The sequence below is a fragment of the Aulonocara stuartgranti genome, assembly GCF_965226115.1.
Source record: "Aulonocara stuartgranti genome assembly, chromosome: 1".
NCBI classification, from domain to species: Eukaryota; Metazoa; Chordata; class Actinopteri; order Cichliformes; family Cichlidae; genus Aulonocara; species Aulonocara stuartgranti.
In genome coordinates, this window is record NC_138939.1 from 34,532,875 (window position 1) to 34,555,591 (window position 22,717).

The 22,717-nt window shown below is 41.0% G+C and overlaps 1 protein-coding gene across 2 annotated transcripts in view; it reads right to left on the bottom strand.

Moving 5' to 3' along the window:
• Nucleotides 1-3,514: 3,514 nt before the first annotated feature.
• mpped2a (metallophosphoesterase domain containing 2a) overlaps nucleotides 3,515-22,717 on the bottom strand; it is an 80,062-nt gene continuing 60,859 nt past the window's right edge. For both annotated transcript variants that reach the window (XM_082535734.1, XM_082535733.1), the window contains 3 exons: nucleotides 8,221-8,336; nucleotides 6,721-6,834; nucleotides 3,515-5,449 (listed from right to left, as the gene is read on the bottom strand). In XM_082535734.1, the coding sequence (XP_082391860.1) occupies nucleotides 5,331-5,449; nucleotides 6,721-6,834; nucleotides 8,221-8,336 (349 nt within the window). In that variant the 3' untranslated portion in view covers nucleotides 3,515-5,330. The remainder of the gene's footprint in view (nucleotides 5,450-6,720; nucleotides 6,835-8,220; nucleotides 8,337-22,717) is intronic.

Below are 22,717 nucleotides of genomic sequence, written 5' to 3' on the forward strand. Positions count from 1 at the left end.
GATAATTAATACAGCCGGCAATTTGGCGGAGCTATAAATGTCCTGACGCTGAGACATCAAGGGCTGACTGACAGAGAAACTATCATTAACAGAGAGGGCAGGAGGGAGACAAAGAAAGGAAGAGGGAGAAGCAACGATAATCCAGGAAACAGAACAGATCTGTCTGCGACACACTAAGAAAACCAAACGTAATTATCACTGTCAAAGGATAAATCCACTTTAAAGACAATCCTTTGTTCATTTCCTGCATAGTTGATGTTAGCTGACTGACTGTTTGGAGCACTTCCAAGGCTGATATATGTAAACTCTTCATGCTGAGTAACTTTACCAAGGAAATAAATAAAATAAAATCAGGTAAATTCAGCAGCACAATTTGGTTTTAATAATAAAAAAAAAATCTAAAGTACTGACTCCTAAATGTAATTTTAGCAATAATTCTCTTCACATACGCTGCCTGACTGGCATTTTCTTCATGGTAATGGCGCTAATGAGTGTTGCCTACGTAGGACTGCCAGGAAGAGACACAGAGATAAGTGGAATGGAAATGAAATTCACAGACTTGCAGAAATGCCAGGCAAACTAACAGTTGGCAATTTAGACGGTCTATTATAGCAAATACCAGTAGTAGAGATGTGGTTGTGTGGCATATGGCTCCAATGCTGGGTGGGTAACAGGTTGAATTTATCTAAACTTAGAGGTGTACAATTGAAATTATTACCAGAATGGGAGGTCTTACCTCCCCAGCCAGAACATGGAGTTTACAGTGGCTCAAATAATTATTTGATTCCACGCTGAATTTGTAAGTTTGCTCATTTACAAAGTAATAAACAAGTAATAATCATCGTGTTTGTTTCATTTTAATGCAGAAAGACTATCAGCCAAAAACAAAACAAAAACCATATAAGCTGACTGACGCCATGGAGTGAAAAAGTATCAACCACCCAGAATTCAGATTCCCACATATTGTGTGCCTGCCACAAATTACAATCAATTAATTATAGATCTCAACTCATTTTGTGTATAAAGCCCACGTTCATAGAACCATTTTATTTCATTCCAGCCTCTCCACCACCATGGACAAGACCAAAAATGTCAAAGGACAGCAGGGACAAGATAGAGTTGCACACACCAAAAACACCAGCAAGAAGCTTAGTGAGAAGGTGACAACTGTTGGTATGATTGAAGAAATATAAATCTGATCATAAATCGCACTCATACAAGATCTTGACTCATGGGGTGAGGATGATCATAACAAAGGTGGTGGAACGACCACAGAACGGCGTAATGGATTGGAATCTTGCAGCGCCTGCACGATCCCCCTACTCAAGAGGGCACATTTAAAAGCCCCTCTTAAGTTTGAATCAACCAAAGAACAACAAACACACAGTCGAGCACGGAGGTGAAAACATTATGCTTTGGGGTTGTTTTTCTGGTAAGGGTACAGGATGACTTCACTGCATTGAGGGGCCAATGGATCTTCAATGGATCTTCATCCCTCAGCCAGAACACTGAAGAGCACAAACATACCACCAAAGTTACAAAGGAGTGGCTAAAAAAAGAACATTAAGATCATGAGTTGGGCAAACCATTCTTTAGACCTCAAACCTACTGAAAAACTGTTGAAGGAGCTAAAGCTTTAAGTTGCCAAGCAGCCGCCAGTAAACCTAAAGGATTTACAGAGTTTCTGTGAAGATGAGTGGGCCAGAATCCCTCCTGAAATCTGGTGACCAACTACAAGTTTGAGTAACTACTCAGCTATGCTTCGCTTCGAACATATTTATTTCACTCAATGACATGCAAATCAATTTTTAACTTTTCAAGTGATCAAAAAAACATTTCCCCTACTGTACATTACCACCGACTGTGTTACAAAGTGGTGCATGACAAGCTCATTGCTTTATATGTGGATGACTTAAAACTGATGTTATAAATGTGCAAATGTCCACGTTCGGACATTTACCTTTGTTAGCTGAGCATGTTGTTCATCAAATTAGCATTGACTGTTCAGTGTTTAACATTAACACTGGAGTTCCAACATATTAACACAGGTGCAGTTGGCTAGATAACAGGCAACATGTTAAAGCTAATTCAAATTGTACTGCTCTGTAACAATCATATTGCCTTCATATATACTGACACTATATGAGGGTCTGGATCAAAGGACTGAACACTGCAGATCCACAACATGTGCCTACACACGATTTGAATAAAAGTGCCCACATGCATTCACACCCGCTCTAAGAGACCGAACAGCAGAGCCAGAGCAGCCATGTCTCCTCCTGCTCATCTGTGGCCTATGTTAATATGATTAGACTGGATTATGGTAATGTGCTGGGGGATCTGGTGGGTGTGGGGCGATGCCTTGCTGCTCTCGTTTCGGGGAATAGTTAATTGGTTGGGATGCTTTGATGTTGTGGTGATGAGAGAATGGGGTTGGTGGGAAAGGCTGGCAAAGGCGCTCTACAACTCGAGCCCATTTTATTTTTGGCCTATGAGGGATCTGTGCTGGCAAGTGGTAAAAAGGAATGAAACCTGATGAAACCAATGTGCAGATCTGCAGCTGAAACACTGTGAATATTCAGATGAGTGTGGGAGAAACGCGAGCCATATTTGAATTCTCTGTCACTTTACTGTGGCATCTAGAGTCAACTGTTGATCTCTGTTTTTACCAAGCATCGTTTGTGATACAACTAAAAAAACTATTTTTATTTTTATTTTTAAATGTATGTAGTCTTTTAAAATCTGGCACCTGAAATGTCAGCATATTGATTGAGTGCTGTGGATATTCAAAGCATATAACCGTCAGTAACAGATCTTACCTTTCACTAATAAACCGTAAGACTAATCCAATATTTTACCTGTAGTCATGAAGTCATTTTCATATAGCAAGCTGATGAGTTCAGGGTGCAAACAAATTGATAATTTCGCTTTAGCAGTTTTTTTTAATCTAAACAGTCACAGCAGGAATAAAAATCCGCTTCACTTTATTTACAACTGTGGGGTCAAGACTTCTAAGTGTTTTGTTCTGGCCTCACCACAGAGAGGGCTGGCAGGTGTGCTGCCTGTTGAGGCAAAACACCTGCTGTGAGGTTAGGCTGTACAGATAAGCATACATTTACTTTGTAAATAAGTATTCAAATAAGTATTAGAAAGTAGGCCAAGCCTGCTCGCAGCTGTGTTGACTGGCTGATACAAACCAAGATCGTTTTTCATACAACTTCAGCTTCCTTTTTTTAAAAAAAAAGCAAAACTCTTGGTTGGTTTTGCATAAAGTGGATTGTTGCCACAGTAAAAGTGGATATACATATGGCACATAACATCAGGGAATACATGGAACGCCATAACTAAGTGCCATAATATACAGAAGCATCTGTGCTGAGTATGGCCTGGAAGTCCCCAGGTCAAAATGGGAGACACCAATGGGGTGGAGAATGGTCGAGCCTGTTGGACTTCCAGATACAGACGGACAAACTGGTGGTGGCTAACCATTTTTGGAATAAAAACAAAGATGGAGTTTCATAAGTAAAAATCTTGCAATTTTATTTGCATATAAAGGCAGCTAAATATATCACAATGAACTGAAAGAGAGAACTAACATTTCCATGAAGAGGGATACAATCAGAGAAAGAGCGAGAGAGGAACAGAGCACGAAAAGAGCATTTACAGCGGCAAAGTTGAGACAACTATTGGCAACTTTTTTTTTTGTGCTAGCAAGATTGCATTTACACACAGTGCAAAATTAGAAAAAAAGCAATAAAACACAAATACTATCAAATTTACACTTTAAAGGACAACTTAACCATGTTTAGGCAGGTGTGTTGTTGGGAACAATCAGCACCTGTTGGATTGTGACAAATTTTTCCTCTCTCATCCAAAATAAACATCTACCCTACTGGGAGAATTGATACAAAAATCATTAAAGAAACGTCTCAAGAGATTTTTAACGAGAGAATTAAAGAAACATGGCAAACATACAGGTGCATACAGAAAAAAATGCACTTTTTTTGTCAAACAACTTTTAGTACAGATGTTTTACAACATGAATATATAATATATATATTTTTATACATTACATTTTCCAGATCAGAAATCCATAACGGGGCAATACAAAGGGAATTTTTCCGGCTGTAACTGGATAGTCTTCTGTCCCTGCGTTGGTTAGGTGTTGTTTTGCGGGGATGATGGGTAATAAATAAGGACTTTTTTCTCTGAGCTTGCAGAGAAGGGGGGCTCTAGCTGAGAACATTAAAGCTAGTTTAAGGCAGCGTCCCTGTCAGCCAATAAGAAAAAAAGAGGAACTGACAAGAGGTTCGAAACAAACAAGAAGAACCCAAATATGAAATATCGTGATGACACATCCATGGTATGCATTATCTGGCTAACACAAACCAAACGTTAAAAAAAAAAAAAAATTATACAAATTCACATAGCATCATTTATCTTACAGATCTGACCATTATTTATCAAGAGCAAGATTGTTTAATCACAAAAATCCCCCTAAAAAGGAGAATACCAGTATCAGCCAGGCTCATAGCTCAGCAGTCCCTCCAAATCTGCACACATTTAGACTTTAAAACATTTTTATATTTTTAATTCAAACATTCCAAATTTCTGTTGTAACAAACCATGTGGTGGTATGGAAGCCTTGAAAGAGAATATACCGTACATTTAATTTAGTTAAAAAAGAAGAAGATAAAATTCAATTTGAGATCACAGATTTCTTCCCTGTGGCCAAGTAGTGTTTTAAGAGCGTGCAAGTTGAAAGCATTGTTCTCATCTGCCGTTCTGCACTAAGGCAACATCTTTTTGAGGGATTAATTCTTCCTGTGGCTGACAGGAAGCGGAGTGTGAAATGAAGCTGCGCCGACATAATAAACACTCGACCCTACACAGTCAAAATCAGGACAAAAGAAAGTTTCTTCAGGGATTATCTTTGCTTTGTCAAAGCCGTTTCTCATATCGAACAAAGCTGGAAAGCATTCTGGAGGAAAACGGGCCCTGATATCTCCAACTGTTCTGACTGTGTGCAGATGAACAACAACAACAAGAATAAAAAAAACAGACCGGGACTGCTGGCACAAGCTCAAAAACAAAACAAAACAGAAAACCTAAATAAAAAGCAATGGTATTCTCCTTTAACACTCCCACACACGCTCCCACCCCCACCCTGTCTTTAAATCCTCTCCGTCTCACAACAGGTTGGAGAAGATTCAAAGTTGCCAAAGAACCACTTATAACTTTATTTTTTATTTTTTTTAAACTTGACATATTTTTTGAAAAGAAATTGTTTTTCCAGCCCTTGACCCTCCCCGCCCCCCCATCCTCTGATCTCAGGAGCTGGAAGGGTTGGGCAGGTCGAACACGATAGGGGGGTTGGTGGGCTGGAAGCTGACGGTGCAGGTTGAAGCGTTGATGAATGTCGTGTAGCCGTCTGTCATGATCCCGTACCCTGGGGAGGCGGGAAGGGGAAAATAAGTGCCAGAAATAGGTAACATTCGATCATGTAACAGAGTTTGTAATACACTGTTTTTACCAAATCAGTCCTTTGATCACTCAATATACCAATTTCACACACTCAGTTTAGCAATTTGTATGCTTGAATTTACTTTGAGTGTTTCCATGAATTCACAAGGTTCATTTTTCAGCTTTATTCTACTTCTCATCTTGCCACTAATTGCTGTGAACTGTTTGATTTGGGTACAGTTAATATGCAGCGGTTAAACACTTTAGACCACACACATACACACGTGGTCAGAATACGCTGCAGGTTCTTTGCATGTTGCATCAAACAGCAAGACGTTAGCAGCAGATCCTTTAAGTCCTATAAGCTGCGAGTGAGACCGGCAGTGGATCAGGCTTGTTCAAGCACATCCCTCCAGCTATGCCTGCTTTTTTGCTGTGTTACTTCCTTGGACCACAGGCAGCTCGTGCTCACTAATGCTGTGGGGGAGCACCACACAAGCATCAGTGTTTGGGAGATGAAGTTCTGTGACCCACTGCTCCTGCAACCAAAACCTAGACTGCAGTAAGTGATTGTTTAATATGTCACAGCACTTGGCCCGTGGGGTTGGTATGAGTCAATCAACGTTACTTATTGTGTTCTCAGTTAACTGATCATTCGCATTGCCAAGGAAGTTATGTGATTAGTTCTGTTTGGTTTTTGGTCAAGTGGAAATCACAGTAGCTCATTTGTGCTTGTTTGTGTATTTGTCTTCACACAATGAAGGACTTTGGCTATTCAACCAACACAGCTGCATGTGTGCGCAGTTCTCCACAAAACAACAGCACAACAGCCAACTGGCTGCAGGTCTTCACCCTGAAAAGCTTCACCTTGTAGACTAAGGTCTGCAAAAAGCGCTAATGTGTTTGTATTGTGTGTTCCCTGGCACCAAAATAGACCAACAGAAAAAAATAGTGGTTATTAAATAAGTAAATGATTACTGTCCAAATTATTATTTTTTTTCCTGAAATTCATGGGCCCTGAATCTGTGCATCCCTAGAAAGGTAAGAAACATTAGATTCATCTTCCTTTGTCTTGACACATTTTAAAATCAACAGAGCACAATTTGTTGATTGTGAGCATGTGCACGTGTGTAAAAGATCCTTTTTCTACACTTGCACTTGCCAAAGGCCACCTCCCCATCATGCAATCAGAACGTATTCTCCTCTGAGGTCCCCAGAGTCAAGGACAGTTAACAGTTTGGGTTTTATTCCCAGTACCTTCGTGTATGCCTCCAAAGGCATGAAGCTTGGGTCGCACCCTTTTCTGGACCGTGTTGAGCAGCTCTACACAGCCAACCCGCTGTAGCTCCTTAGGAACCCAGTCTCGGAAACCTGCAGAAAGATTTCACAGCTGTCAAAACAGTCCTGGTGTTACTGTCTTTGCTTCCATTTGATCAAAACAACTGTTACCTGTAACACATCACCTTAAAATAAGCAGCAGAAAGATGTAAGTTAGCATTAATGACGTGAAACCCCAACAAGAACAGCTGAAAAACAAAATGTCTCAAGCGTGAATGTAAATGTGGAAACAAACAAAAAACACAATCACCACCAACATACATGTGCGCACACACATATCACTCAGTACTATTAACTGGACGACTCCATATGGCCAACACTAAGCTCTACAGTAAAAATATCTGTGAATATACGTATATCTCCATCTATCATGTTCTGAACATACAATGGGTTTTTATGTTGAGCAGATTCATGCTGACATTAGCAGCCATTTATCACGAGTGCTGAGATAGTCTCCATGCACAAGGTCAAATAAACTTTCCCTTATAGTTTGAATTACTTGAGTCAGCAGTTCAGAGCATTATGACTACTACAGGTCAAATTGGGAGTGGACCTTTTTCCCCCCAAAACTTTTTCAGCAGATATTAAAATTTCGGTGAATCACTACCAATTCACGCACAGCTTTTATTAACTCAAACTACCAGTTGAGGCTCACTTTTGGCACTGTTTGACCACAATAGAGAAGTCTTATTTCAGAAGAATTATGTAATAGCAGAAATAAAACAACTGTTCATTTACTGGGTTCATATCTGAATTTCACAGCTTTAAAATGTGTCTGATGAATCCATATTTTTTCTCCACACTTGTGCAACACCCCTCTTTTCCCATCTCATTGTTTTGGATCTTCCATCTTTGGAGAATCATCCTAAATTTTCATCTTAAGCTGCCCCCTTCCTCCAGTGCTGCTTTCCTATCCTACGGTCTCTCTCCAGTTGTTCGCAGCATCTGTCACACTGCTGTGAAATCGAGTTTCCATGCAATCAAACAGCCACAGTGGCTGCCGCAACAACAGCAGCAGCAGCAACCCTCCGTAGGCGAGAGGAAAGGAAATCACTCAATAAAGCCAGATGGAAAGCACAAGGAGAAAAACACAAAAAACAACACAAACACATAGCAAAAAACAACAAAAAACAAAAACAGGACCCAAACAACCAGAAGGAAAACTAATATATATATATTCACTTTGTTTTTCATGAAGTCAAACACAAACATTGAATTATGAAGCATGTCGGAGTGTTCACTTTAGTTACTGTTGGATTTAGATGGAAACAACATTGATTATAATGTAAGACATGCGGAGATCTGCTCAAAGACGACCTACTGTCAAGCCACCAGTGACTTCACATGCATTTTGAAGAAAGAGCCCCGACTTCATTAGAAACTGCAATGCAGGGGCTGTGATTGGTTAATTGGACTCACCGAGTGGAGGTCCGTGGGTCATCAGGATGTCGATGCCCTCGGGGATGAGGTTCCATTTATCCAGCAGAGACTGTCCTCGAGGCAGGTTGAACCCCCATCCGTTAAACCACGGAGTCCTGCAGAGGCAGAGGGGAAGAGATCATATTAACATCACTCGGGAGAGCAACTGCACCATGATTACGCAAAGCAAAGATGATATCAGAAGGCAATAAATACCACAAAATGTATGCACCTCTGTGCAACATTACCAAGTCAGTGTAGCAGATAAATGGCTGTTTAATAAAAGCACATCTCATCTTGTGTCCCGGTTTATTCCACTGACTAATATATTATGTAAATGCTACATTTTAACCAGTTAAAAACCAAACCAAAGATTAGAAAAAGGTAACATAGTAGTAATAACAACTGGCAAAAAGGCTCATACAACGATAATGCAAACTTAAGTCTAAAATGTTTCCAAACTACAGAACAGGATAGGGTTTTTCTTATAAGACGACTCCAGGAAGTTGTGCAACACATAACTACAGTTCAATTTGTCCCATTAAGGCCTCAATCACATAGGCCTATAGACTGGTCGGCGCCCCTAGCAATGACTGGTCGCTAGGCAAAAACTGAAGAGTCCAAAGAGTGAGACCATTTGCCTTCAAAGTAAAAAAGTTTCCCCTTTTGAAATGTGGTGGTTTCAGCAGTGAGACACCAGTTTTGCTGTTTACTAGGGGTGCAATGATACACAAAATTCACGGTTCGGTTCGATACTTTGGTGTCACGGTTCGATATTTTTTCGATACAAAAAAAATGTTCATGCCTTTTTAATTTGTCATTTATTAAATTTTCACGGCACATTCCGCACCACATCTCTGTGCGTTCATCATTTGTTTGAAGCCAGCTCACCTCCTGCAACTACTTTTCCGAGAATACGTGCTTCTTTTGTGGTTCGGACTCCTGACATTTCTTTGGAGGTGGAGGAACATCACAGTAATTGCTTAAAGGACCTTCTTCGACATCTTTAAGAGTTCTAAACAAATGTCTGACCTCCTCCTGAAAATCTTATGTACGCAAACACGCGTTGCAACTTCTTATCTTGTGCGCGTTTTTTATTTTGACAGCGAATGCGCACCTGCAGACCACTTATGTGCAGCCCTGGTTATTTAGCTCGTCATATTGCAGCCACAGAAATTCTTTTGTCCATGAAACCATAAAGCTGCACTTTCTTTTTGCCTTATAGTCTGATTTGTCATTACGTTTTGTGGTAAGCTTTTCTTTGGCTGTCACTTCTTCACCCTGACCTGTCTTATTTGGCTCAGCAGAACTAAAATATATATCCTGCTGCTTTTACACACGCACTCACATAATGCTCAGCGATTCTCTGCGCGATCAACCTCTCACATGTTTAAGCTTGCTGCAGGAGATTTCACTTGTCATGTTTGCATAGTAAGCTATCGATTGATAAGACGATGTCAGAGGAATTGGTGTGCAAATTATCATCACTCACCAATCAGTGCTGTCGCTCTCTATACACAGTTTGCGCGATTGCAAAGTGAAAGCAAAAAACAAGCGCAAATTCAAACGCGATTTCAATATGTCACATATTGACAGTGGCTCACCGATGCCAATGACATAATTATCCAGCTACATTTCCGAAAGAATGCAAAAGCATTGACATATATTTTTCCTTCCTACAATAGGCCGACGGGCAGGGCAGAGATAGATTTCAAATTCAAATTCAAATTCAAATTTTTATTTGTCACGTACACAGTCATACACAGTACGATATGCAGTGAAATGCTTAGACAACTGCTCGTGACCTAAAGAAAAAAAAAGGAAAGGGCTATGAATAAGATAGGAAATAAATATGAAAAATTAAAAAGTGTAAATTTAACTAGGAAGGAATAAAATATAAGAATATAAAATATAAAATATAAAGAATGAAATAACTGTACAACACAAATTAGAATGAAGGGTAAATTTAACTGGGAAAGAATAAGATAAAATATATAAATTAAAGTTAAAAATAAAATTACTGTACAACAAAATACACAATACACAGTATAGAACTATATAAGAATGTATGAAGAAATATAAATAAATAAATATATATATACACACACACACAATTTTTGGATTTTGGTAGCCCGACTGGAAAAATCGCTAGCCCCGGGACGTCGGGCTAGCGATTTTGCGAACCCTGTATCTGATTGAGGAATCACTCATCTTTGGAAAAGAGAGTTTATTACAGAGAAATGGCTCTTTCCAAAATACTTCTTCTGGGCTATATTCTCAGCAGCATATTAAACATATCAGGTCCCCATAAGGAGAATCATGTGCTAACGGCTGTCTAAATGACTCGGTAAAGTTTGTAGCATGCGTGCTTGTTGTTTTTGTCTGCTTCCACTTGTCTTTGCACTAGGATGATGTCGGCGTAAATGTGCAGTCATATTCGTTGTGTTCCCACTAGTGCTGTCAGCATAAATCTCGTTGAAATGACTTTAACGCCACAACACGGCAAATCTCCGTTAACGAGTTACCGCGGACCACCCCGTGCATGGGGCTGGACGGCCAACACGTTAATGAGCTAACTGCGCTAACACACTAGCTCCCACGCATGTAATTGAGCATTGCGTGGCACATCCAACATACTGTTTTACTTTAGTCCATGACTCGCTTACCTTCAGGGTCATACGTCACATGAAAACCAAAATAGTTCCAAACGCCAGATCTGAATGAGGGTGGGGGAGGTTCAATTTGCCATGTTGCAAGGAGAGCTTAACTTCTGTCTCGCTAGCTTGCCCTGCGCTCAGTGAATCTGCGTTCGACTACTCCGCCTAGGCTGCACTGTCGAGCGCAGATCCACTGAGCGCTCAACACAGACAGCATCGTCAGAAGGAAAGCTGATAAAATAAATTAAAAATTTTGTATTGTTCGATACATATGCGTACCGAACTGAAAGCACTGTATCGAACGGTTCAATATCGATATTGTTGCACCCCTACTGTTTACCCGTGAACATGGGAGTGATTAGTTTGGAGGACTGGAGAAGCTTTAAATTCAAAGGGTCACAATCGTTGATTTGTTCATGTTAGAAGCCAAAATAAATGACTGACTGTGCAGGCCTGGTAGGAGGAAGAAAAAAAAAAGTGAATTTCTAAACAGCAGGGATCCACATCACATGTCAACCCCCACTCCCTCTGCTTCCTTTCTACAGATTGATTGACAGCAGCCGGGCCACCTCCAGCAGCCTGGATGGGAGTCTGCCTCTCTGGGGTGACAGGCAGCATCTCAGCCTTCCCCAGCAGACACAAAGAGCCTCGATCTGGCTGAGTGGGAATGAGGAATAGATGGATGGATTGGATGGATGGATGGAGGGGGTAGAAACAGATGAAGAAATAAAGTGAACTGCACAGGGGTTAGATATAGAAGCAGAGCTGTGGAAACCAAAGGGAGAAACAGAAATCGAGGAGAGGCTGGTTGATAAATTGAGCCTTCATTTATCACAATAGTGGTAATAGCTGAAGAAGGCTGACAACACAGGAAAGGAAGATAGATTATCATCACATAATACCTCAGTATATAAGCTGACCTACTGCTAGAAACCCAGAAAGAAAGAAAAAATCTTTTGATTTTAATTTTAGGGTTTTAGTTCAGTGCAGCAGAGTCACTGATGAAAAGATGACACCATTCCCAGGTTACTTTGGGACAGACTGCAGAGTTTAGACCAGCTTCCTGTCACTTAGCAGTGGTGCTGGGTATGGCATTTGACCGAGGGGAAATCAGGGCTCCACAAACATCAATAGGCTTTGTTACAGTGAAAGATGGACGCTCCAGCGCAGATCAATACCTACTGTTCCAGAGGAGGGCCAAGAGGGGCTAAACAGAGCTAGCACAGACTTGAGATGTGTAAAACATAAGATCACAATCCCCCCGGATCATTCTAAAACACAACTGAGCAACAAAACTACACTGCTGAAAATAAGAGCCTTAAAAAAAAAAAATCCTATTAATTCACTGTGGTGAGAGAAACAAGCATTATAATGCAGTCTAAGCTCCAGCTCAACCTGTTTGGAGTATCGAGTGTTCTTATGTGCTTGGAAAGAAAAAAAAAAAGAAAAGCCAGTGGCGGCGGCAGAAGCTTGCTCTTTGATTTGCTCACTCAATCGTTGCCTCGTTCTCTCGCTCAGTGGAGAGCTGAGAAATGAGGTTAAAAATGAAATGTGAGGAGTGCGCAGGGGAGTGAAGGCCACAGACTGAACTGATTAATTAGAACTAATCACACAAATCGGAGCTAATGGAAGTCTAATGGATTACTGGGAAGACTCGCCACTTCTCCGATGGAAACAGTGCTGCCGCTGCGGTGTGGACAAACTTAGAAAGCTGGTGAATCAGAGCAGAGCTGGCCTGGTCGGCTTGCTGCACACAGAACGCACCAGCAGAGCATTTGTCTGCCTCAGGTTTTGACTAATAGCGACAAGGCCAAACTTTGAAAAATAGCCAGACACATTGGTCCCCCCCCCCCTCCCCCCTCCAGTAAAATAAATCATGGTTTCTTGCAGCAGAAATAAATAAACATCTGGACCCTTGATTTTGCTCTGTGTTTCACATGTTTTCTCTCACATAAACACATTCATCTGAGAGATGAAACATAACTCCCGACATGAGCTGTGGATCCAGAGCCAAACTGAAAGGTCCTGACTGAATGCAGTACTGGCTGCTACAGATCGACACCACAATGCCCCCATTGTCGGCTGTCTGCCTATGAAATATACCTTCTATGCAAGTGCATTTGTTAACCTCTGCCAAGATTAATGACATCCCAGTCGCATAAAGGAGAGACTGTTTCCTGCGTGGCTGTGACACAGGTTTTATTATACTGTACTGTTGAGTGTATGTGTGCGTGTGTAGTGGGCAGAGTGCGCATCCAAGAAGCTTCCGAGTAGGATGTGAGCAAACAAAATGTACTGCTACCAGTCTCCTTCCTGACTGCATATATGCAGGCCAATGCATGTGTATGTGTGTACATTCTGAGCCCAGTCTTGCCTTGACACTCGCCATCTGGAGAGCGTCACCGTGGCAACAAAGGAGAAGCGTCTGGAGGCAAGCGCAGTGGGAAGTAAAACACAGCCACAGAAATAGAAGCAGAAGTAAGAGAAAAGGAGAAGGAAGTGAGGAAGGATGTGCAAACACCGCAAAGATGGGAGAGAAAGTGGAGGAGTAGTTGTGCAGATAACGTGGAGAGTGAATGAAAAAGTTCACCTGTCAGATGTTGTCAGGTTGCTTTTGTGCAAACTTGGGAAAAGCGAGTGTTTAAGTTCAGCGGGAGGATAATCAAACGTCACGAAATCATCAGGAAAGGTGAACCGTCTTTAACTCGAACACCACTGGTTTCAAACACCAACACGCAAAACAAAAAGAAACGCTGCATTAAATGCACAAGAAATGGGTAACCATAGTAACAGGAACATTAACCGACCCCCCCCCCCCCAACCCCCAAGGGAATCAAACAGTGCCAATGGGTTAAAAATCTGCAGCCTTAGCTGGCAGTAAGAGGTAAACCAGACAGAAGCCATTTAGCCCTCGTGTGCAGAACGCCAATATTCAATTAGGCCGGTGGACATCATTAGGACGGCAGCACGGAGCCTCTATGGGCGTGACACCACTCTTAACCCCCTGTACTCCCCCGAGCTGTTCTTTCTGGGTCCTGTGATAAGCTACAGGACCCCCCCCCCACACACACACAAAAACACAATGCTTGATTCTTCTCATTACATCTTTTATTCTGACTCCTCCCTTCCTAAATGGATCATTTTAAGCATTTTCCTTCTCACCACATCTCATCGGATCAGCTGTTTTTAATGGTAAATGGTAAATGGTCTGTATTTGTATAGCGCTTTACACTATACACAATCATCCACCCATTCACACACTGGTGATGGCAAGCTACAGTGCAGCCACAGCCGCCCTGGGGTGCACTGACAGAGGTAATGGTAAAGGTCCACATTATTCAGTAACATCATGATGAGCCAACACGTGTTGTTGGTGTTTATGTTAATAGTTTGAAATAAACTGTGATTTTGTGACAGTACAGCTGATATCAGACTTTCAGTGATTATCACCATTACAAAAAAGTATTAATTAACAGATAAGTAATCAGGTTAGTGCGGTAAGCTTATTTGTTAGCGTCCTGTAAACAAGAAACATCATGCGCTCAGGGGAGGAGATTAGAGAAACACGACACTAGGGCTGGGCTATATCATCCCGTTCACGGTAATACCGGTGTAATTTTGGGCAACGATAGGAAAATGAAATATCGCGATAGAATATGGGTAAAACGCGCATGCGCAGTGCCTATGTTTACATACGCACATGGCGGCAACGCAGAATGAGAAGAGCGAAAGCGGATTGTTAAATGAAACGGATGAACCAGAATTGGTTTGTAAAAATGCTGCAACTTCGGTGGTGTGGAACTGGTTTGGCATTTGTCCGTCAGATACACAACAAAGCACTATTTTTGGTAGAGCATGCTAGCGGGCCGTCTTTATTACCGTGTTGTTTGGAAAATACGGCACACTTAAAATCAATCCTTTGATTTTTCTGAAAGTCAACAGTGCCCCTTATAATCCCGTGTGCCTTATGTATGAATTCTGGTTGTGTTTACTGACCTCGAAACGATTTTATGTCGTACACGGCGCTCGAAAATCTGTCAAATGTTTATGTTTGACTTTGCTAAGCTACGAAGCCGAAGTAGGCAGGAGCCTCGCGGAGTGATACGTACTGTGCTTCAACATAATATTATGGTATTGTGTGTGTATAACCTCTTTTTTTGGTCATATCACCCTGCTCTACACGACACCCTCTTGTTGATTTCTGTGCCGTGTTTACACATAACCTGGTTTCTAATCTGCTTCCATGACAAAAAATGTACAGACAGCAAGAAGAAGGGAAAAAAAAAAAAGACTCTATTGAAGGAGAGAACAAGTCACAGTAAGGGGAGCCAAAAGAAGTCTCAATCGTTCGGTTTTCATATCAGACAAAAACTGTACCTAAAGAACCAATCACTGCTAGTCCATATTTGAATGTGCACCTTCTGTTTTAACCAAAGACATCTACTCAGGTTTTTGATCTTACAACACTTATCTTATAGCAGCATGTTGACTAACTGACACTGTTGCTCGACACCAGCTTCTTTTCTTACGGATGAGCTTCTTTGTTTAGTGCAGTCTAACATATTTTTTGGCCTTCATAATATAGATCACAAAGAATAATGCAGTAAGATGACTGTAAATCCACCCAGTCTAAACTAAGGTCAAACTCTTCCATTATGTTCCTAAATCTCTCTCACACACACACACACACACACACACACACACACACACACACACACACACACACACACACACACACACACACACACCTGCATTTACCGTGTGCAAAGAGATTGTTTACCAAACACAGTACAGACTCACAGCCACTTCTTGTCATATCTCACTCGACATACATCTGAGTCGGCGCTACAGACCTAACAACAAACATGATGATGCTTGAAACATTAGGCAAACACTGACACTGTGCTACTGTATCACTACACCTTGTTTATTCTTTGAGCTCAAAGACCGAACAAAGACTGGCTCCTCACACACTGCATCAGGCCCTAAAAGGCTTTGGTGCACCTGTTTTATGTTCATACCAAGTGTTCATTTGTAATCTAAGGACAACAAATGATGATAAGCACCTATCATTTTTATATATTTCCTGTGTACAAGACAAGCCAACACACCAATGGATTTATCAACGAGAAGGGCAGCTAGCCGCCATAAACAACATTAAAAACTGGTCACTTTGAGACCGCAAAAATTCTAACCTGATTCTATGTTTCTTTACCTAATTATATGGAAATCTGGCCAGTATTTATTGCTAGGTAGACCGATCAATGGCTGCCATCTCATATACATGAGCATCCACTAACATTTGTTTTAAAAAACACACAAACACTGACATAAAGAGACTTCTGATGTCAGAAGCAAAGGACATGCTTCTTTTTAGTTGGCATTTGCATTCAGCACTCACAGAAAGTCTCACAAGCAGAAATAGACAATCATTTGTGAAAGCAGAGAAGTAGGAAACTGACCAGCATGCAATGAAGCTGCAAACAAAATCAAGTTTAAGGGGCTCAGATTAAGTTATTGCCTGTTATCACACTCTTTCTGAGCAACACTGCCAAAATCACAGGTGAAAATACTGCAAACTCTCAATGTATCGAACAGTATTGTCCCCTTTTCTAAAATCAGGTCAGTGTGTGACCGTACCCATGTTACCCAGTAACCAAGAGTGTGTTTCATTTAGAGGATTTCTGCTTCTTTTCCATACTTAATAAGGGCTTGACACTCAACTAGACCCCTAAGGAATGTTCCAGCAGGATGAAAAATTGTGCATACACGTGTGCGTGTTTTGGTCATGTTGAGAGCAGAGATAAGCTCGAAACATGTCACAGGTAAAGTATGATACTCTGGCTAAAAGCAGGAGCACAGCTGCACACTGGGATATCAGCTGGGTGCTGAACACAAAACAGGGACCAACAAGGTGCCTGTGACCAGCTCAGAGATAACAGCAGAAACAAGGAGGGAGAGTTAAGAGTGTGTGTGCAAGTCCAGCGATCCATCGTGTCTGACCTCTGAGTCAGAGCAGCCCTGGGGTCAGCAGGGGGAGGGGTCTAATTGATCAACCTGTCAGAACCAATGAGGAGGGCCATGTTAATGGGACTTTTATAAGCCCCGCGGGACGCACCGCCTGACACTGAAAGCCGTATGAGTATGTGCAAAGCAGAGTTCATTCCCTGTGTGTGTGCGTGTGTGTGTGTGTGCACAATCCCAGAGCCCAGGTAGCCTTATTAAAAGGAGCCAAGTGGAGACTGGCTGGGTTTTGACAAATGGCCTCTCAACACCAAGGCCACCTTTGCAAACTTTGGGGACAAGGTAGAAGGCGAAGTCACAAGGGTGAAGGGGCCATGTTGTTGTGTGTGTGTGTGTGTGTGTGTGTGTGTGTGAGTGTGTGTGTGAGAGAGAGAGTGGGAGAGTGTGTGCGTGTTTGAGCTCTGCTCCAGCACTAATAACCTGTGCCTGGTGACTGATGGAGTGTGGAATGGATTAATCTTGCTGCAGTCATGCTGCCAAACACAGAGGCGCTAAGGGTTAGCCACCAGACTTAGCTCACTTAGGAAAGGCTATAACCATGGGGACCGGCTGTTTTATACACACACACACACACACACACACACACACACACACACACACAGTCTCCCAGGGGTTCGTCTCCACACCGAGATGCAGCCAGCTGCAGTTTGACCTGCGGGCTGCTAATGTAAAACAAGCACTGCAGACACCTCACAGCAAACACAGCTGCTCTCGACGACCCGGCAGCTCCCAGCACGAGAAACAGAGGAAAAGAAACGGCAAAGGGCCAGTGCCCAACGATGTAACAGGAAATCAAATAAGAGTAGAGAGGGTCAGAGTGTATCCCCTGCCATTATTACATCTAAGAGACTTCCTCAATAAACACCTAACACCCCCCCGCCTCGCTCTGCAGCACAAACTCACAGCCTAACAGCAGCCGTAGGTACAATGGATTAGCACAGACATCAAAGACTCCACAGACTCCACTAACTGAACCTGAAAGTGCCCGTCTATGAAAATACATGCAATGCATCTGTGTGTCTGTGTGTGTATATGTTGTCTGTTTTGCCAAGAACTGAATGTAGAATGTGGAAAGCTGTGGCTTTTATGTAAGAACTAGTCATTAAGTTGTTAATATAATGGAACCAAGAGTGCTAAAACGATTTACATCCAACCCACAGAAAAATGGTGACTTACAACTATTCAACAAAAATAGAAAAACAAAATCAAAACACAATTTGCCTTTTTTTTGCTGGTATAAACGCCTCAGACACTTCTGACTTCTGTATTTTGATTACAATGTAAGAAGGCTTGTGCCTTAATTTTAAAAAGACCGTATCAATGTTTTTTAGTAAACCTAAAACAACCGTGGCTGCAGTAAAAGTCTGCTTGGGTGCACAAGAATTAATTAATGTTGAGGAATTTAAATATTTGGGAGTGCTACTAGACTCTAAATTATCCTTTAAAAAACACATTAAAAAGTAGTAAAAACTGTAAATGTTAATATACAGAACTTTAGACATATCCGCACATCATTAACAGACACAGCAGCGATTACATTCCTGCGTTCTATGATACTGGCTCATATTGAATATTGTATTACAAGTTGGTCCTATACGAGCTCTGCTGCTACTGGGCCAATTGAAGTATGCTACAAAAGAGCATTGAAAATATTAGATAAAAAACCTTTTTCATATCACCATTGTCAAATTTTAGAAAAATACAAGTTTTTGAATTTTACTAATTTCAAATTATTTAAATCTGTCTGTCAAAGCTATACATGGTCTGGCGCCTCCACCAATGAGTGATTTTATTAAACAAAAGTCTAGCAGTGTTGCCGGGTCTCGACTAACTCGAGCCACTGTTAGAGGTGATTGTGAAATGGCATTCAGGCGGACCACCTTTTCACAGAATGCTCTGTCATATCAGGGTGTAAGCTTCTGGAATAGTCTTCCACTGTCAGTGAGGGAAAGTACAAGTCTACCCATCTTTAAGAGTCACTTAAAAGGGCGGCTGAGGGACACACAAACATGTAATCATGTTTAATAATCATGTTTTATATTGGACGGGAAAAAGAGTTAGTGTATTACAAAAAGGGAACAACTGTTAGTTCAATGGGTGAACACAATATCACGACGGTCAGGGCATGTACAATATTGGGGTTTGTGCAATATAATTGATGTGTTTCCGTTATTGTTATCTATACTGTCCTCTGTGTCCACTCTCCTTGTCATTGTTTGTTCTAGTATAATGTGATCACTGTTTTTGTCCTTGTCACATGACCTGTAAATAGTGTCTCTGTATGTTTTTACTAACTTATGTTTAACACCAACCTGCCAGAGGGTCTGCAGATGGAAATTAGCCCAAGGCTATAATCTGGCATATTTACATTTGTTAAAATGTTCATTAATATGTATTGCCCCTCTTTCTAAAAATAAATAAATAAAATAAATAAGTATAATCAAAAACACCAATTCTGGTTCCCAAAACACCAATTCTGCACAAACAATACACTGTAGGACAATTGTATCAATAATGCATTACACTGCATTATGGTAAATTAACCAATCATTTTTTGTCCCACTCTAACCATAGATCGACCTCAGTGTCAGTATTAACTGGTGTGGCACTGGGTGATAATTCTGCCCCAATCTAATATTAGGGGTGAAACAGACACATCTCTCTCTCTCTCTCTCTTTTTTTTTTATCTCAAAAACGGAGAAAATGTCCACCGTAGTTTACTTGATTTTCAGACTGATAATCAAAATAAAATGAAAAATGGCAAAAACTATTTTTTTAATTTCGCCTTAAAAATGCTTATTAACTGATTGTTAAACTGTTGTAAAATAACTTAATAATCATTTTTGCTTCAGTTTTAACATTTTCTACATTTCTTTTCAGATTTATTAATCTTACCAATTTCCTTTCAAGTCCAGTTCACAGGACCAGTTTCTACTCAGCGTTACTCTTCTGAGGCATGAATGCAAACATGTTTGTTAGTTGTAGTGACTTTGTTTTCTAGACCATCATTTGCCTTCATTGGTCCCACTGAAGTTTAATGTAACAATGCAGTAAAGTTACATTTCCAACAGATCTCAACTTAAATCTGTTTTGGTGCCTGTGAAATGCTTATTACAAGGCTTTGTGTGAAGCAGCTGTAGTAGCAAGATGAGAAAAGGTATAAGAGCTGCTTGCGGACAGCTCAGGTGGGGTTGGAGTGAGCAGTTAGGTGTTATGGGAACATAGACACGACTACATGGAACACGGAGTCCAAACACTTTGAAATATGGATCCGCCAGGAAGGAAGGCTGGTCTGAGAAACTGTAGCCCAGACTAATAAAGAGAGGGAATCTGGGTCCTATTCAGAGGCTGTATGGGAGCTGGGGGCAGGGGCCAAGACCCATTCAACCTTCCCTGAGACACAGGGACAAGGGTCCATTACCCTCCTCCAGCCCCGGCCTCACCGAACTTGATCCTGGAGAACAATGTATGAAGGGGGGGAGGGGTGGCGGGAGGGAAAGGAGTAAGGGGAGAGGATAATATCTCTGGGAAATTAGTGAGTTTTCTTCTGTGACAATAACTGACAGGCAAGGTTTCATTACCCAGCTCTGCTCCAAGGACCATGGCTGCAGCGTTTTTTCTACGCATTTCAAAACGGGACAAGGTGAAAATGGAATGAATGCACGCAGTCGCACAGGTGTGTCTTTCAGACAATTACAAAGTCTTACTGCTTTTCTTCCTCGGCACAAAGACGACAGCTCCGGGTCTACAAGTTAATTGAAAAAAAAGAACTGAAAAAGCTGTTTTGAACAGTTGAACTTTCATTTCTGACATACAATACTGACAGCAGATAAGACATGAAAGGAAATTATTAAAGACAGCCATTGTGCGTTTTGGCCTCTGCCAGTTGTTGTACCAATTCAGGCCTAAAGCTGAAGGTCTGCTGCACATCAGACATGAACAGAATTTAAACAGAGTCAAAGAATAATGAAAAATAAATTGAGTTGTCTGACATGGAAAAGTTATAACTTAAGAAGAATTTGGACTTCAAATCCTTGTTTCTTTATGAAAAAGACACACGGTGTTCAAAATAAATCACTTTTCAAAACGTCAGGTCTGTATTATCTGCCCAGGTCCCTGTGCATTCTTTTACTAGGCACTTTGCAATGCTAGTTTTTATGCCCTGCATTTAAGGACACTTTTCTGAATGGCCTCTACCTTTACGGAAGCTTCACGGTCAGGGTAATGTCAGATTCTGGTGACTGACGTCAAGTGCCACTTCAAAGTGAATTTTTTCTTCTTCTTTTTGTCCCCTACTCCAACCATCTTCACTAATTTCTAAGCTCAAAAGTTAATGGTGACTGCTACTCGACCTGTACATACAACTAGGGCTGGGCGATATTATACCGTTCACGGTAATACTGATACAATGTTAGGCAACAATAAATAAATTAAATATCGCGATAGAATATGGGTAAAGCGGGCATGTGCAGTGTCTTTGTTTTCATACGCACATGGCCGAAAAAGCATGGTGGCAACGGAGAATAAGAAGGGGAAAAGCGGATTGTTGAGTGAAACGGATGAACCAGAATTGGTTTGTAAAAAATGGTGCAACTTCAGTGATGTGGAACTGGTTTGGTGTTTGTCTGTCAGATACCCACCAAAGCACATTTTTTTGTAGAACATGCAAGCGGGCCGTTGTTATTGCCATATTTGTTGGACTAAGGTGCTCGTAAAATGGCAGTAATCTGGGTCCAAAACTCCATCCACTTAGGGTCCCAAAGTTAAACGAACACTGCGGCATCACTGAGTTAAAAACTGTCTAAATTCTTTCATCTTTAATAAAACGATCAGCATTGCCACTTTACCAGGTGTAACAATTAAGTTTAATATCCAGGCATCCATGAAAACAGAATTTATTACATTTAACAGAGTTAGAAGTTAGCAAGAAGTTAGCGGAAGTTAGCTTGTTAATTTCACTAGTTACCTAAGCATGATATACCATGTTCTGTTCTGAGATTACTGAAAAAATTTAAACATACAGCTCTGCTATCACTTCCAACATAAATGAAGACAGAAAACTAAACAGCAGTGATGTTTGTAGGGTTACTGAAGTTAGGCTAGCTGGTATGTAATGATGTGCTACGTGACCGCTAGCGACACAGCTATGTTAGCTTAACATAAACAGTGAAGCTGCAGGATGAACGCTAACACTTTTCCACTCAATAAAAGTTAACGCGAGAGTTCCTGATGGTTAGATACAAATGCAATCGCATGGCAGGATGCTGTAAACGAACCAAACTTCAGTCAGGAGAACAACTGAGATAATTCATCCACAATACGAGGTTATTGTTAATATACTGCAACAACATGGGAATAGAGCAGAAGTGTGAGTTGAATAAAGTTTGATTTATCTGACTGCTTTGTTTTGCTTAATGTACCTTATAATCCCGTGCACCTTACGGTCCGAAAAATACGTATTTGACTTTTTTATTTGGCACACTGCAGTTTAATGTTGCAAAGCACCTCTTTTTAACTTTATTGGATATTATACATGGTTATGCTCAGGATATGTCAGCCCATTTCTACTGGAAATCTTTTTTGGTTAAACTGTCAGCAAGAAATTTGCATTTGCACTGTTAAATTTTTATATAGCTTTAATGCACATAAAAAACAGCTGCTTGTTTAACCCTCTGGGCTTGTTCAAAATCACTACCCTTTCAGCTTGTTCGTGGCCAAAAGTGGCCACCAAAAGATTAGGTCTGTAATTTTTATTATTTTTATGGGGTTTTTTTGCCATTTTTTCTGCATAAAGCTTTTGACTAACTTCAGTTCTT